The sequence below is a fragment of the Harpia harpyja genome, chromosome 1 (assembly GCF_026419915.1).
Source record: "Harpia harpyja isolate bHarHar1 chromosome 1, bHarHar1 primary haplotype, whole genome shotgun sequence".
NCBI classification, from domain to species: Eukaryota; Metazoa; Chordata; class Aves; order Accipitriformes; family Accipitridae; genus Harpia; species Harpia harpyja.
Genome location: NC_068940.1, coordinates 6,126,167 through 6,141,759, shown reverse-complemented (window position 1 = coordinate 6,141,759; position 15,593 = coordinate 6,126,167). Strand labels below are relative to the sequence as shown.

The following is a 15,593-nucleotide window of genomic DNA, read 5'->3' as shown; positions in this document are numbered from 1 at the left end:
TTGTTGTAGCACTCTTGTGCTCATAAAATGAACTTAATAACCCACTGCTACCCATGGGATAAGCCTTCCTTCTCCTTCCCTCCCCCTTGCAATTGAATACCCAGTCTGGCTGCATAATAGCCTTGTGAAATACTGCATTAGAAAGAGTGAGCAGCTGTATGATAAAATAAACAGCTCTAAAACAGATTTGTTAATTATCTCTTTCTTTTATTCACAGAGGGTGTTTGTGAGATATGGCTGACCAGTGAAGACACAGGGGCTTACGGCAGAGATATTGGCACAGACCTCCCTACGCTTCTGTGGAAGCTGGTTGAAGCTATTCCTGAGGGAGCTATGCTGAGGCTTGGCATGACAAACCCTCCCTATATTTTAGAGCATCTGGAGGTAAGGAAGAAAAGAGAATCATTTATATGCCGGCATAGACCTTCATTGAGTGAGTCAGCATGGAACCTTGTGTATAGTGCATTTCATTTTAAGCGGTGGCTTGAAAAAATTACGGACTTCAAGTAAATTTATAGAATTAGACTAATAGTGTTAAGCCATTTGCCTGACATAGCAAGTTATCGAGATAATAAGATATTCAAATCATTTTGGAATTATAATATTACTGAGGTCTCTGACCTGTGGAGCTTTATTATAGTGATGTTGCATTTGTGTGTATGTCTAGTGTTTCCAAGAAGTAAAAGAAATGTCATTAGCAGGCGATGGACTATGGGATTGAATTTGTCTTCCTGCTACACCTCAGACAAATATTTCCAGAAACACTATGCTGGTCTCACTCAACAACATATTCATTACCCTATGTCAAATGCTATTCTGAGAGTGTGTAGAGCTTCCATGATAAGAAATGGAAAGTCTAAGTGTAATCTGTGTTAAAAAAATTGTAACAAAGTAGTTCAATGAGATCAGAAGCAACAAAGTGTACAACAATTTGAATTTGAAAGAATATTGTATGTATGCAGAGCAGGAAATGAGAGTTTTGTCTCAAATATAGGTTGATTTGGTTGGATTCTGTCGCCAGATGAATTTATTGAAATTCATAGGAACTGTTTATAGAAAGAACCTAACTTTAAAGAGGAGGAAACAGCAAGGAAGGATATAGCTTAGGGTAAATTCTGTAACCATGTGCATCGGCAATGTTCAGATTAATAGGTGGTGTCCATGCTGCTTTCCCCAAGATGTTATAGAACTAATAGTTGCACTTACATTTTCTTAAGATGTCAAGGACAGCATTTTCTCACCAGAGTGCCATAACTGCACCTCTCCCCATTGAAGTGCATGGGCTAGAGGAATTTAATCTTGATAGGAATAATCAGTTTTTCATTTCAGCAGCTAAAGAATAGAAGCTGCAGAAAACTGTAAGAAATTTCACAGGCTGTTATTTTATTCTTTTGTTTAACATACACTTCACTAAGATAGAGTCTTAACAACACACCAGAAATCTTTAGGAAGTGGTTTGGTTGTGTTTTTTAGAGCTTTGCATTCTGTCTTGAACTCTCATATCTGTCACAAGTTTTTCTTCTGTTTTTTATTTGAACTTTTTTTAGCATCTTGTAAAAAGCAAATCAAGCTTTTAGCAATTTTCAGTTAGTGTCTTTCCTTTCATTTTTAAGTCTTATTATTAAAAGTGTTTTGGCATAGACCGCCAATTTGTCACTGCTGCTCATCTTATGAGTACTCTCAGAAGCTTTTTAAAAAAAAAAAAAAAATCAGTTGCTGGAAATAAGAAACTGCTGTGCCCAGCTAAGGGGCACTGTAGTAGTCTTAATTTGATATAATCTGAGCAAGCTGGAAAGTATATTGTTTTCCTTCAGTCAGTAGCCATCTTAGTGAGTGTGAGCATGTCACAAATCTGTGAATGGTTTTGATTTATGATCTCTAATCTTCCTGTTTCTGAATTTTCTAGAAAGTGCTGTAGGTAGGACTCTCTTTGGCCTGACTCATATTCAGGAAAAGTACTCTTAATCTCTTTAAAGATGCATCTTTAAGTGTGATGGCAGAATGAGAGGAATTCATGAAAGCCTATTGAAAATGCATGTCTTGAATGTTGCTGTGCAAACATGTGTTATGTGTACACCAGCCTTTTTGTACAATAGCAACATCTGCTGTTGCTTGTCCTCTTCAGTGTTTCGTACGATTTCCAGTTTGTATGATGTTTTTTAAGGATTATTTAATCACATTTCTGTGTTTCATGTATGACCAAGAATTTCTGAGCTTGTAATTCGGTGAAAGAATTTTGATGATTTGGCAAACTAAATTTCTAAAAATTTTTTTACCTTCTGCGTTTTTGTCTAGTCCCCTCTTCCAAGCTTACCAGACTTGTATCTGAAAGATCACTAGGGAATGCTGGCAGTCTCCTGTATACATTTTCACCAGACAAAATAAACTTCTTATGGGCAATGTGCTTTTAACTTTCTGGTTGAGGAAAGGGCAAAACTATGATTTGTTTAAAAAACAAAACAAATGAAATGAGAAGTCGGTTAACCTTCATGTCAGTTGATTAGGATAAAATCCAGATGTAATACTGTTATCTCCTAAGAAAAGTATGAAGCTGTGTTATTGGTTGCAAACATCTTTTATTAATTGTTTTAAAAGGTGCTGCATTTTATGAATTTATTTTGTTAGAAGTCATGTTGCTAACTAGTATGTTGTTTGCCTTTCTGCAAAAAAATTTTACATGGGAAAATGTACTAATTGTATGTCACTTTTTATATCCAATGAAAAGGAAAAAGACATTCCAATCCTGTATCTTTTTAAAAAAATAAGAAATCTTCAGCAATTGCATAGAACTGTACATATGCAACTGCTAGGCAAGGGTGTATTTCACTTCGGTAATGAACACGTGTCTGATAAGTGGCATAGAGCAACAGCAGTCATGTAAAAGCATAAATTAATTTTAAGATCTGGACAGAGCTTCCCTGGAGACTCAGCCTAAAAGCAATTATTTTGATTAATTTACAGTTTTTGCCATATTTATTGGAGCTTACCTGCAGGTAAAAGGTTTGGCCACTTTTATGTCTGTCTTGTTCTTGTAACCTCCAAAGCTAATAACAAAGTTTATATAAATAGATTTGTTTTCTCCAATAACACTCAGTTGTAAGTTAAATGTTTTAAAAATACTAGTTTCCAAACACCTAATGTACATTTTTTAAATACTGATTTGTAGTAGTGCATGAACTCCTCTATCATTAGAACTGGTTTTGTACTTAAATACAAGTTTTTAAAACATTTCACAAATATCTGTTTTCCTTCAAATAGCTACGTATTTTAATCTCTGATCATTCAAAGCGTGAGGTCACTGGCATGATTGAGTGCTTGGAATTCGCAGGTTTCTTTTACTCTTCGCTGGAGTTTCTGCACCTTTCAATTGTCAGAGTGGGAAGAGATTGGAAATAAAAAGAACAAGGATGTACAGATTAATGCCATGAATTGTAGGTGACGCAGCTGCATTAGAAGCAAAGAATTTGTTAGACCATAATGACAATGCTCATGTCCTCAATGAATGAGGAAAAAGTTGCACCTATGGATAATATGATTGAATAAAGGACTAAAAATTTAAAAATGTATCATTTCATGTACAACTGAAGCCTAATTTGCACAAACTGTTCTAGCAGTGTATGGAGTCATACACAGAGGGGAGGTATCTTGAGTGGTGGGTTTTGCTGCCCTTGCCCCACACCTCAGTCCTTTGAAATATGCCCAGCTTACATCGTTTGTGTTGCTCAGGTGGATCTTTAAGATGTAGCTATACATGAGGTACTTCAGTTACATATTAATTTGTGTCTTGATGGTTCTCAGGAAAATAGATTGTATCCACTGACTAAAATAATATGACTTTGTCATACTACATGTATTTTCTATATATAGGTGGAATAGCTTTCTTCTTCATTAAAAGATACTTAGCCCACTTTTTGGTAAGCTGCTTGATTAACTGCTTATAGATTGAAATTTATTTGCAAGTGCCAAAAAGTGATTACAGGTTCTTATTTTTTCCTCGGAAAAATCATTTCATAAACATACTCTGAGATATTGTCTGCTTAGAAAGTGTACAGTGGATGGGATTATGACCAGAGATCTGTTTAAGCTGTCGGCAATGTTTCCTTTGTACCGTACGCTCAGGTCTGTGGCTGGGCTTTGGCCCTGTGAGTCTTTTGACTCATTAATGTAATGCCCACACTCACAGGTTCTCTGGAAATAAAAATGGAGGAACAGAAGATGCCACTCATCTCGGGAGTGTTTCATCTGCCTCTGTATCTGGGAATCAGTCTCTTAGTATCCCCTAAGAAGAGCCAGCCAACAGCTGTGCTGTTTTGCTGATGCTGGAGGCCAGCACAAGGGGAGGAGGATGAGGAGGAGGAGGAAGAGGAGGAAAGCTTCCCTTGGGTCAGGAGTGGTGGGACTAGAGCAGAGGAGGGGGCAAAGGAAAGCTGTGGGTACTTCTAACTCTACTTGAGGCTCTCAAGTGCCTCCCAGTGCCTTCAGGTACTACTGTCAGGTAAATGCCATTCTGTCCTTAAAGATGTTTGTCATTTCAGGGGAGGCTGTTAATCTCATGAAAATCATCATTATACTTCTGAGGTACAGTCTGACAATTTAGTACTTTTAGGTTTTTTTTCAGGAAATATGGTTGTAGTAGTGCCTTATGTATTTACGGATGCATGTAGCATGAACAGTTTTGGGATGAAAAGCAACCATATGTTTTCAAATGATAAATTCTGCATTCAGTTGGGCCTTCTTATTTGTAAAGAAAGAAATATTTGGAACCATGCAGTGTTTTATAGTCATGCAAAATATTAAACACTTTTTGATATGCTGCATACTGAGCTAAGTCATTAGAAAAAGAGCCTTTATCACAATTATTCAGCATATAATCTAAAATACTCAATTTTTTATCTGCTGTTTTCTTCAGCTGCAGATCATGTCTGTGCTTACATTAGTAAGTAGTATGAAGCAACAAGAGCAGATCAGGAAATTGCAGAATTTGGTAGTGACGCCACTATATCTACATTATCTGCATTTTGGAGTCCTTACTTCAAAATAAATCTAATCCCCTTAACCAAACTTTCCCACTACCCATGGTCCAAAGCTGTTTCAAAGGCAGATCATTGGTTTGAATCCCTCTGTTCCCATCAAGGGCTTGGAACACATTTGCTGTGAACCTGGAGTATGGCTACTACTCTCATTTCCTTGGAAATGAATTTGGTTTGCCCAGCCCAAAGTCACCCTGCGGACTGAACAAACCTGTGGCCGGGAAGGAAGCATGGGAAATTGCACTTTACAATTTCACTGCTGCTTTCAGCTACCACATTAATGTGAACACAGCCAATGCTAGTATTACTTCTCCTACATGAGGCTTCTTGGTATGACAGAGAGGGTTATTTAGTGTGTTTTAAAAAACTGAAGGACCTGAGACCCTAACATTGTTTCTCTTGATCATGGTACTAAGACTGAGAAAGAAGTTGGAGTTCACAGTTTAGCTGCAGGAGACATCCTCCGTTTTCCTCTCAGAGAAAATCTGGGCAACCAATGGAGATAGTATTACTTTTTCCAGAGTGCGCTCTCACAGTCTTTGCAGTCTGTTTGAATGTATACGTTATGAAGCATATAGCTTGCTTGTTTGAAGTTTGGTCTCAAAATGCGATTTTGAGATGTGTGCCCTTGTCCAGTGTCTGTCCTCTCCTAATATGTTGATGCTGCGTGGTATTGAGGAGAACTTGGGATTTTATCTACATGGCAGAAAATTTTTGTAAATGGACGTGAACTATGGTCAGGGATAAATGTTTTAGCTCGGAACTTATTTTATAAGATGTTAAAGGTGAAGGAAAAGGTTGGTATTAGGATCAATTTTATAGTCCTAGCAAAGCCTGCAATGAATGCACATGTGTACAGTTACCTTGCGTACACTTACGCATATGTCTTTGCACAGAGCTACTGTTCGAATTACACAGACTGCCAGATGGCAAAGATGTTATCGTCCTATAGTATCAACATGTACCAAAAGTACAGAAGGTATACATCCTGCTTCAGATGTAACCTCCAGGCATTTATTCTAGACAATCATACAATCATATTACAGAGTTATTGGCTAGTGCTCTAGTGAGACAATGTCTTACATCCACTTACAGTGACAGATGGAGAGGAAGGGTTGGGAAAAATCCATTAAAACAGTAATAGTAGATAAATGGTGAACAGAGTTAGTCCGAAAAGTAAAAAAAATGAGGCCAAATGTATAGCAGGTTGAAATGAATTAATGTTAGCGGCATGGTGTTAGAGACTAATTTTGCCTTGAATATATTTCACTTTTCCTTAGGTTTTTACCTTCATTTTCTTGTTCAGTATCTGGGGCTCTGTCCAAATCAAAAGGGAATACAGATCATCCAGACTGTAAAAGGGCAGGGGCTCGCATCCCAGCCTTAGCTTACCTCACTTGCAGATTTAACACTAACTGTACTTCCAGTTGTCTGGGATTTTAGTACAGCACTTTCTGTGAGTGATGGGACACTTCCAAATCTGTATAAAGGAGGCAGTTCACACCTGCCATTCCTGTAAGTGCTTAATTTCACATGACTAGATGAGTAGTCATCTTTGTCACCTGTCAAAATGAGTCTGTCTCAAACCATACCATATGCCATCTGTGGGCTTTATCTCCGTTATTAATTCAGGACACTTGAGTGATACACCAGCCATTGAGATGGAGTCTGCATGGCGGCAGTGTCTTTAAATGCATAAGGAGTGCCAAGTGTACCACGAGTTGCAATAGTATTTCTTTGCTCTTTTGCTTTGATTTTTCATGTCAGCTCGGTGTTTATGTTCCTTAACCTCATTGAAGCTGATACCCTACAGATGGCTTCCTCAAACGTGCCCTGACGCAGCACATAGATACGTATTACAGTAAAATTACTAACTCACTTTTCTTTTTTCCACATTGTTCTTTTCTTCTGAGTGCACCAAACGTTTTTGAGCATTGTGCATAAGTTCAAGTTTTGAATAAGCTAGAGTGTAAGCTGATTCGAAATGTGTTTAAAAAGGGAATAATATGCACACATTCTTTAACTGCAGATAAAAGGGCAGCATGATTTCAGGAATTAAAAGGCCTTTAGGGCATATATTTGCTTTGTTTCTAGTATTATTTTTGTCATTTTCATAGACTGATGTATTTGAAAGTGCCAGTTAAAATCTGTTGATTTGACCAGAAAAAAACGAAAACTGTAGCATACATTTAAATAAATGAATAGTTAAGCCCCTGACCTCTTATTACTGTGAGTTTTGTAGTGTTTTGTAGTCAGTGGACCATGCAACTTTCCTTTGCTGTAATTACATAGTTGTCTCTATGCAAACTGTGTTTGTCTTGCTAGTAGTAAAATTGAAAGAAATCTCGGATACTAAGGGGAGAAGGAGAGGGGCATCTGGGCTTCTGAAAAAGAAAAAAAAAAAAGGAGGGTGGGAAGGGATGATTACCATTTCCTTTGGTATTACGTTAAATGCTTATTCATCCTGTGGAGGCTGTGCGTGCATCTTTGCTTACTCTGTGTATTCCAGCTTTTTATATTTTTAGTACTAAAATACTGTGTCTCTTCTGTTCTTCCTCTTAAAGTGTTCTTTGTCTTTGGGGTTTCCAAATACAGCATATTTCCTTGAAATTAATCCTTAAGATATAGTGTCATGGGAACTTTTTCAGTGGTGAACTCACCCCAGAGTGAACATATATTTGGGTATTATGGGGTTAGGAAAGGGATGAATCTCTGCTGTGCTTTGAGATGCATTTTGTCGCACTACTTTCTCTAATCTAGAGTTTTAAGGTATCAAACTCAGCAGGGCCTAATGTCCGTAAATGCTTGGTGACATGTTTGCTGCCAACTGGTGGAATAAATGGCTTAATAAATGTCAAAGTAAGAACCCATCTTCTCGAAGGTTTTATGTTATATTTGTGAATCTTGGGTGTTCTCAAAAACCTTAAAGGTGTTATTGTATTGAGAACGTTGATGAACAATAAAGGTTTGCTTCCAGATAACGTAGAAGGGAATATTTGTGGTGCTGGAAGAATGAAGCTCCTGTTCTTTGTAACACTAGTAGAAAAAATGCTTTGAGAAACACAGAGAAAGAACTGTGTTTATTTATGCAAGATTCAGTTCTCCATCAGAATATTTTATGCATGCATCTAGTGCTCTGCTGTATTTAATAATCTATGCATAAAAATCGGTGCTGCAAAGAGGGGTTAACATTAAATAGCACATTGCTTGACCAGTTAAAGCTGTGCATACTAACTGTACCTTAATTATGATTTGCTCATATGAATGTTTCTCTTGCTTGTTAGATATCACAAGAATGAAGAGTATTTAAATGCAGACAGATCCACACTCAATCTTGTGTTGAGTGTCAGGTCGTCTGTCAATCACTTATAATGCTGTCTCATCGTAGCAGACCTTTGGAGCTGTGGTTTACTTCGTTGGTGGATTATTAACAGAAAATAAAAGTCACCATTAATTGAGCGGTTTCTTCAAAGAATGGGTAGTACACATATGGGAAACTTCATTTTTGCTAAATAAAATGGGAATTTTAGCAGTTGCCATGCACTTCAAGGCATTGGGGTAGAAACTATTATCAAATATATAGCTTGCATAACAAACTGTGCCATCTTCTCTCAATACTTCTGCCTGCAATGAAAAACAAATAAGATCTCACTTTCCTAGTTATTTATATTATAATAAGTAAAGTTCCACCAACTACTCTCCATGCTCATTTGAAACCTTCTATTTAGTTTAGATGCATAAACCTTCTTGTTTTCTTTGATAGATGAGCTGTCACATTCACTGTGCTTTGCAACATCATCTACATAATCTTCAGTAGGACTGCTTGCTTCGTTAAGCTTTGGCATTTGTTTAAAAAAAGTTTGGGTTGGGTTTGGGTTTTTTTGAGGTGATTATTCTTTAAAAATGAGGAAAAGGAAATATAATGTGTTCTAGAAACTTTAATAAAACTGCACAATAATATTGTCTGTGGGTTTCTGTACTATTGTGAATTGAGGAAAGACATAAAATCTCTTCTACCTAGTCTTTGAATTCAATTAGTTTAGTTATGTTAAACGTGCAAGAGCTGCTGAAGAATGTAAATTCTATTATATCAATCTTGTCATTATGGTTTTGAATATTTTTATTCTGTTTTGCTATGAAATTCAGCTCAGTGAATTGGATATCTACGAAAGAAAGTGATAGCACTTGCCTAAAGGTTTAGGTTTTGATTAAATCCTTCCACTCTTTTCCTTCTACTGTAACCTGCTAAAGCAGATGCTATTTTAGGTATTGTACTAGCTTGTTTGAAATAGAGGGAAACAATACGCAGGCTTCCTGGCACTGCTCCATCTTGGTGCAGCTGAACTCTGGTGGGGTGTGCCATTCATTCTATGACTTTCTTCTGAGCAGAAACCATCAATTATTTTATATCATGTGGGATTCTCATTTTTGAGGTGGTGAACAAATGCATAGTATGGATGAAACTAGCATTCCATTTCACTCATCCGGGTTTCTGAAAACAAAAAGGTAGTGTGGCAGTCCTACTTGCCTATTTTAAGTGTGTGCCTCTCTATGCTTTAATTCATTTTCAAGGTTTTATTAGCATAAAGTATGATTGAGACAGAGTTATTTAAAGAAGCAGTGTGCTGTTGCAATAAATCATCTTTTTAGGGAACTTCCTAATATGTTTCTAACACATACTGCAAAAAGGAGTATTAATTTACTTCCAGAAAAAAATATTTCATTTGAGGAGAGCTTAATGATGAGAAATTAGAGAGCACCATGGAGAAAATGAAAAAGTGCGTATTTTTTTGCACATCAGAATTAATAATTTCACAAGGAATTAGCATTAGCTATTTGGTTGGTTGGCTTTAAGTCATTAAGCCATCACTGTAGCTGTTAATTAAATGTACATTTTACCTTAAAGTGAATCTGTTCATTGAAACTGGACAAACAGCGCCCTGAAGCTCCATAAAGTTTCTTTAGGATTGTAATGCTGGCTGCAGCAGCAACAGTAACAGTTTTCATCTTTGAAAGCACTGAACTATTTACTGCATGTTTCCAACCGCACAACTTCCATCAGTTCGTGTGGGAACTGAAGGTGCACCATACCGTGAGGAAGTCAGTGTGGTACTATTAATGCTGAATGCGTTGCTGCATCAGCTGTGTTTTGGTGACATACTTGCAGAGACTCAGATGTTGTACTGGGGCTCACGGCTCCATACAGACGGAGTAATAAGCAATCAGCATCTACCCAACGTAGATGCTGATGCTTTACAATTTATCCAATGTAAAGTCAGTCCTACTTTAATATTGGAAGCAGGTTGTGATAGGGATACCAGTTTTCCTGTTGTGAAGTATTTCGGCAACCCCGGTTAGGTTATCTGTATGGAGAATTAGTTTTTATCAGAAAAATGCAAAAAATGGTACTCTGCAAAGACTCTCTATTCTTGTATATTCTTTCTATTCATGTATATCCAAGTTAAGTTGGAGAGAAACATATGTACTTGTTAACTGAGTAGGAGAGGTTTTGATATTTCTGTGTTTAAAAGTAAAAATCAGGTAGCTAGTATTTGATGCTGTGTCTTTCCTTGTTTGTGCACTGACTCATGGGAAGAGATGCAACAAACCTCAGCGGAAGCTTTGAACTATGAAATACAGTATTGTATTGTGGTATTATCTGAATATCACTTTTTTTTGCAAGAACTTCTGTTAGCCTGTCCCCGTTTTTCATAAAAGAAGATATGGCAAGTTTTTGAAGGCATGTAAATGTTTTTGGTATGACTTGGTTTGGTTTTTAAGAGATTAGGCTTAATATGTAGCCATGAAGGAGAAAAAATTGCTTAGCTAGTTAGGGCTGTCTATTTTATGAGGTTGGAAGCAGTAGTGAGATCCCATACCTAGGAGAACAGCTGGGAACAGCTAGGGCCGAGCATATGGCTCTCACGTCTAGTTTTCCTATGAGCAAATCACGGCTTGCAGTCTGGTTTATATCCACTTCTAAGGGTGGCCTGAGCTAATACCAGTTTTTTGTTTGGTAATGTAGAAGGCATTTTTCCCATATGACAAAACAGATTTTTGCCCTCCATCTGGCAACCCAAAGTTTTGATTTTAAGGTTCAAATTACATTGGTGAGAATTGTGTGAGCTTCTAACTGCTCCAGTGTGATCTCCCTTTATCCTAATGATAGGATAAGGACATGGGCATAAGGCATGTCGTATTACATCGGTTAGGGGTTGCTGCTAAGCTTGCCATCGTACGGCTTCATTACATTTCCCCCACTTCATATACAGATGAGGGGGAGGCATTGCCTTCCAACCAGTGTCCTTGGGGAGATTTGCAATTATACATCCTACATGTTCTTAGGTTTTTTACAGCCCCATTACTCATGGCGGGTGGGAAGCATGGGGAAGGTTCCCTGTTCATTAGATTTAACAAAACTGTTACGGGCTTTCCAGACTCGACCATACTGTGTCATCGTTGCCATGCCTGCATCACTAGATCACATCTGTTCTTGAACTGCACTGCAGCAGAGGAATTTATAAAATGGACTGCAGCCACTTGATTTTTAGCCAGACTGTGCTGGTGGCGGCACCACTGGGCTTCTGAAACAGAACAGTCAGCGGACACCCCTCGTGACATATCCCAAACTAACATCTGCCACAAGGGGATGAAGTTTTGAGGGAGTGCCATTTTGTCATGTTTCCATATGGATGAGGGTTTCTTTGGGCTTCACTGCTGGCAGAGGGAAAAATCCTTTTGCTAAGAAGCAAGTTACTCAGATCATCGTGACTCAAACACGAGGCAGAATTCAAATACTGGATTTTTGCCTACTTTAGGATAGGGGAAAGAATCACTGTCTGAACAGCTTGCTGGTACTGACATAAAGATGCACAGATATTGATGTTTATTGTCTCTGTGATTCTCTGTGGTTGCGCATGGTGTCATTACAAACAGAAGGATTGATTTTCTGGTTAGGTAGTTAAATTTGTGTATTGTAATTGCTAGGATAAAATATACTGACTAGATAAAAATCTTTCTGGCAATGTGCCTTGTGTTCTGATGTACTCCAGCTGCTAAGAATTGGAAGAAATAATTTCCTATGTGATAAGTATCCTAAAGGATATTTCACATACATGGTTAGATTCCAAAGGTAGACAACTTTTATTTTTTGTAAAGTCAGCTTAAAACAAATTGTGCTACTCTTTGACCTTTTCGTTCCTACATGAAATGTCATTTTCGCGTAGTGCTTCCCTTCCTTCGTAGACATATTATTAGATTCCAGGGGATAGGGGGAAAGGCAATCAGCTGTTTCAGTCATGATTAAAGACAGAAATTTTCTTTCACAGTCATATGATTTCAAAAAGTTGTTCCTTTATTGTTTCCAGATGGAAATAAAATTATATGTTGCATTTTTCCTTTTAACTGAAATATGTAATTATATCTATAATGCAAAGCAGTTTGAAAAAAAAAAATTATAAAAAAGAACAGGAAACAGATGTTAAGCTTAGAATGTTGAGACACTGTAAACTACAATTATGCATTAGCCCATGATGTCCTTCAAGTTCTCTCTGGGATATTAACTAATAGTTTTATTAAGTGATGAAATCTAGTATTCTGTGCGCAATCTGTGGTGTGGGAAAATCTGTCAGCATTGACTAAGTATGACTGTTCAGTGCATAGCTGTAATTTAATCAAACCTATGTGGTAAAGTACTTCAGTGTAGTTTTAGGTGTAGGAAGGATAAAGGTAAGACTGGAACAATCTTACCTTAAAGCTCTGGGTTAGAATGTGATATATATATCATGAGATATATAACACTTACAAAGTTTGGAAGACTGATTTATCCAGATTTCTGAGGTAATAATGCAAAATTTTTGTTTAGTTCATTATTCTGTTTCCTTCTGAACTGCTCACTCCAAGTTTCTGGTTATAAAAGGTAAATTTAAGAACACCAGTGGTACTTAAGAGTGAATGACAAACAGTGGCTCATCAGGTATTTCTATCTTGTGTTTGGTTTGTGTTAATAATTTCTGTTCTACTAAATTCACCAAGTTAATAGTTATGATCCTGAAGTATTTGGTGGGAAATCAGTTTATCAGTAGGGCCTTTGATTCAGATCTACACCTGAAAATAGAGGAATATACTCAATAGGACTTCAGTGCTTAAATCACATGCAGCATATTTTGTGTAGCTTTAGATATAGAAAGTAAGCAAAGGACGGACTTCACAGTAGAAAGAGTTGTTTGCAACCTCCTCCTCTGTAGAAGGAGCTTTGAGTGTCCAGAACATACCTGAAGCCTGTGACCACAGTAGCTAGGCTGTATTAGGGTTTCCAGATACTTAATGTGTGTGTCGCATGTGCATTTCTGATACGTATGACAAGCAGTTTCCTTTCTAAAGAATGCAAGATCTTTGAAATTGAGGGACTAATGCGCATCTTTCTAAAACAAAATGATGCAGTGGAATAGTCAATAATGTTTTTGAGCTAGTCTTACTGCATACAGGGACCTGTAGTGACAGTTGAAAAGTTCAGTTAATTAATGCCAGGCATTTTGTGTCCTATTAGTACAGAACCAAGGGAAATGACTTTAAATGACAACAGTTGTGTTCTTAATCCTGAAAGATAGTGACAACTGTGATTGCAGAAGCCATATGATTTCTTTTGTTTGAATGTGGGATAACTAGAAGAGGCAGTTCTGACTAGAGTCTTGTTTAACTATGGCTGCTGAACACTGTCGGTTTAGTTCCTCTTACAGGAAGCGTAGTTGAAAGGTCCCTCTTGGCCACATTCCACTGAAGCAGATCAAATGTGAGACCAGCAGGATTCTGCGCGTTACCGTAAGATAAGCAACTAGTGGGTTTGGGATTGGTTGGGTGTTTTTTTGAGATCCTCTACATAGGAAAACACTTTCTAGATTTTAGGATTTGGTTTTCACTTTTCATACGTTGCAGCAAAATTTTCATTTTTTATGGCAAAGAGAGGAAGACAAATGAAACCAACGTTTTCATATAACTAGAGAATTTCCTCACTTGTGACGTTAAAACCCAAAACTTTGTGGTAAAACAAGGTAGTTTCTCCTTCTTTACTATGGATGGTGTCTTCAACACAGGTAAATAACAAGGTAGTTATGCTTTTTTTTATTAGTTCCTGCTGGCTTGCAATGTGTGTCTAGTTTTGTACACAATTTTAAAGTAGCTACTATCATGGAAAGAATCAATCCCTATTTTAAGGTTAAAAAGCAACCCTTAAAAAGTAAGTGTTGTTTAGTATGAATTCAAAGGGGAAGGAACAAAATCTTAAATTTTTAAACATAATATTCCCTGTGTTTGTTTGGGATAGAAATCTTGGTTTTTTTCTATCAAATGATTCTCAGCCTTACAGAAGCTGTAATAAAATAACACTTTTGTAGTTAGAAATTCTAATAAATAGTTTATTACATTCAAAAAGAATTCACAAAGTGATCACATATTGAAGAGGCTGTTATTCAGAAGATGCCAAATTTGAGAGGAGTGAGAAAGAATTAATTTTTTTTTCTCTGTTGTAGGGTGAGTTATTTTTAAGAACTTGGCAGATTCAGAAACATGTTATGAAACTTGACTTTTATTGGTTTCTTATATCATAAATCTGTTTTTGAAGATTGAATTAAGTGCTTTGAACTAAGAGATAAGCAGAATAATAGGCTTGTGGTACATAGCTTAGGTTCTAGCCTTTTTGCCATTTCTCATATTTTAGAAACATATTTTATTACTGATAAGCAAAAAAAATAACATGACTAACAGGATGCTTCATATAAACTATGTTTACAGTATTTTCTAAAGCTTAAAAGAGAAGCTTTTTGTCACTCTATTTTACTGAACTTATTCTACGCTGTTTCATTTTGAAAATGTATTCTAGCTGAACATCTAAAATTATTAAGGGCATAGGCAAATAGTTCCATTTGAAATAGACAGATAAAATTTGTATGGATGCATGGTGGCCTTGTCTATACTCTTTTATTCATGAAGCCAGCTACCTCCAGCTTCCACTGAGAGCCAGGTTCATTGCACACAGCCTTTCTGTGCATCAATCTGTACGCCCTCCATTATCAGTATAGTTATTACTGTTATGTTTAGTTTACATAGCTGAGGTAGATATTCCACTGAATAATGTAACCACTTCTCTTAGACATTTATGTAATAGGTTCTTAGACAAAAACTTTCACAACTGCTTTCAGAAGCAGTTCAGGTTTTGTATGCGTATGTTTGTCAGATGAAAGGTGTGTGTTGAGAGCGTTTTTTCTTCTTGCTCTGAAAATCAGTGCTTTTAAAAGACAGATACCTGAAAATTAAAAGGCATGAGGGTGTTTACCTTCTCTTTGATCAATCTAGGTCAACCTTGTAGAAATACAGAGAGAAAATCTAGATGCGTGACTAATATTGCTGATTAATGATCTGGAAAGAATTTGTAAATAGGTGCAACTTAACAACTAAATCTGGCAGCAGTATGTGTTTTCAGACAGAATATCTATGCTGTCAAAGAAAACAGGAGAAATGGTCTGAGTGAGCCCAACTGGAGCGCGCAGTGTGCACATGGCAGAAGAG

The 15,593-nt window shown here is 37.0% G+C and overlaps 1 protein-coding gene across 4 annotated transcripts in view; it reads left to right on the top strand.

The window, feature by feature from the left end:
- CDKAL1 (CDK5 regulatory subunit associated protein 1 like 1) overlaps positions 1 to 15,593 on the top strand; it is a 432,072-nt gene that overhangs the window by 267,265 nt on the left and 149,214 nt on the right. For all 4 annotated transcript variants that reach the window (XM_052805186.1, XM_052805237.1, XM_052805157.1 and 1 more), the window contains one exon: positions 218 to 384. In XM_052805186.1, the coding sequence (XP_052661146.1) occupies positions 218 to 384 (167 nt within the window). The remainder of the gene's footprint in view (positions 1 to 217; positions 385 to 15,593) is intronic.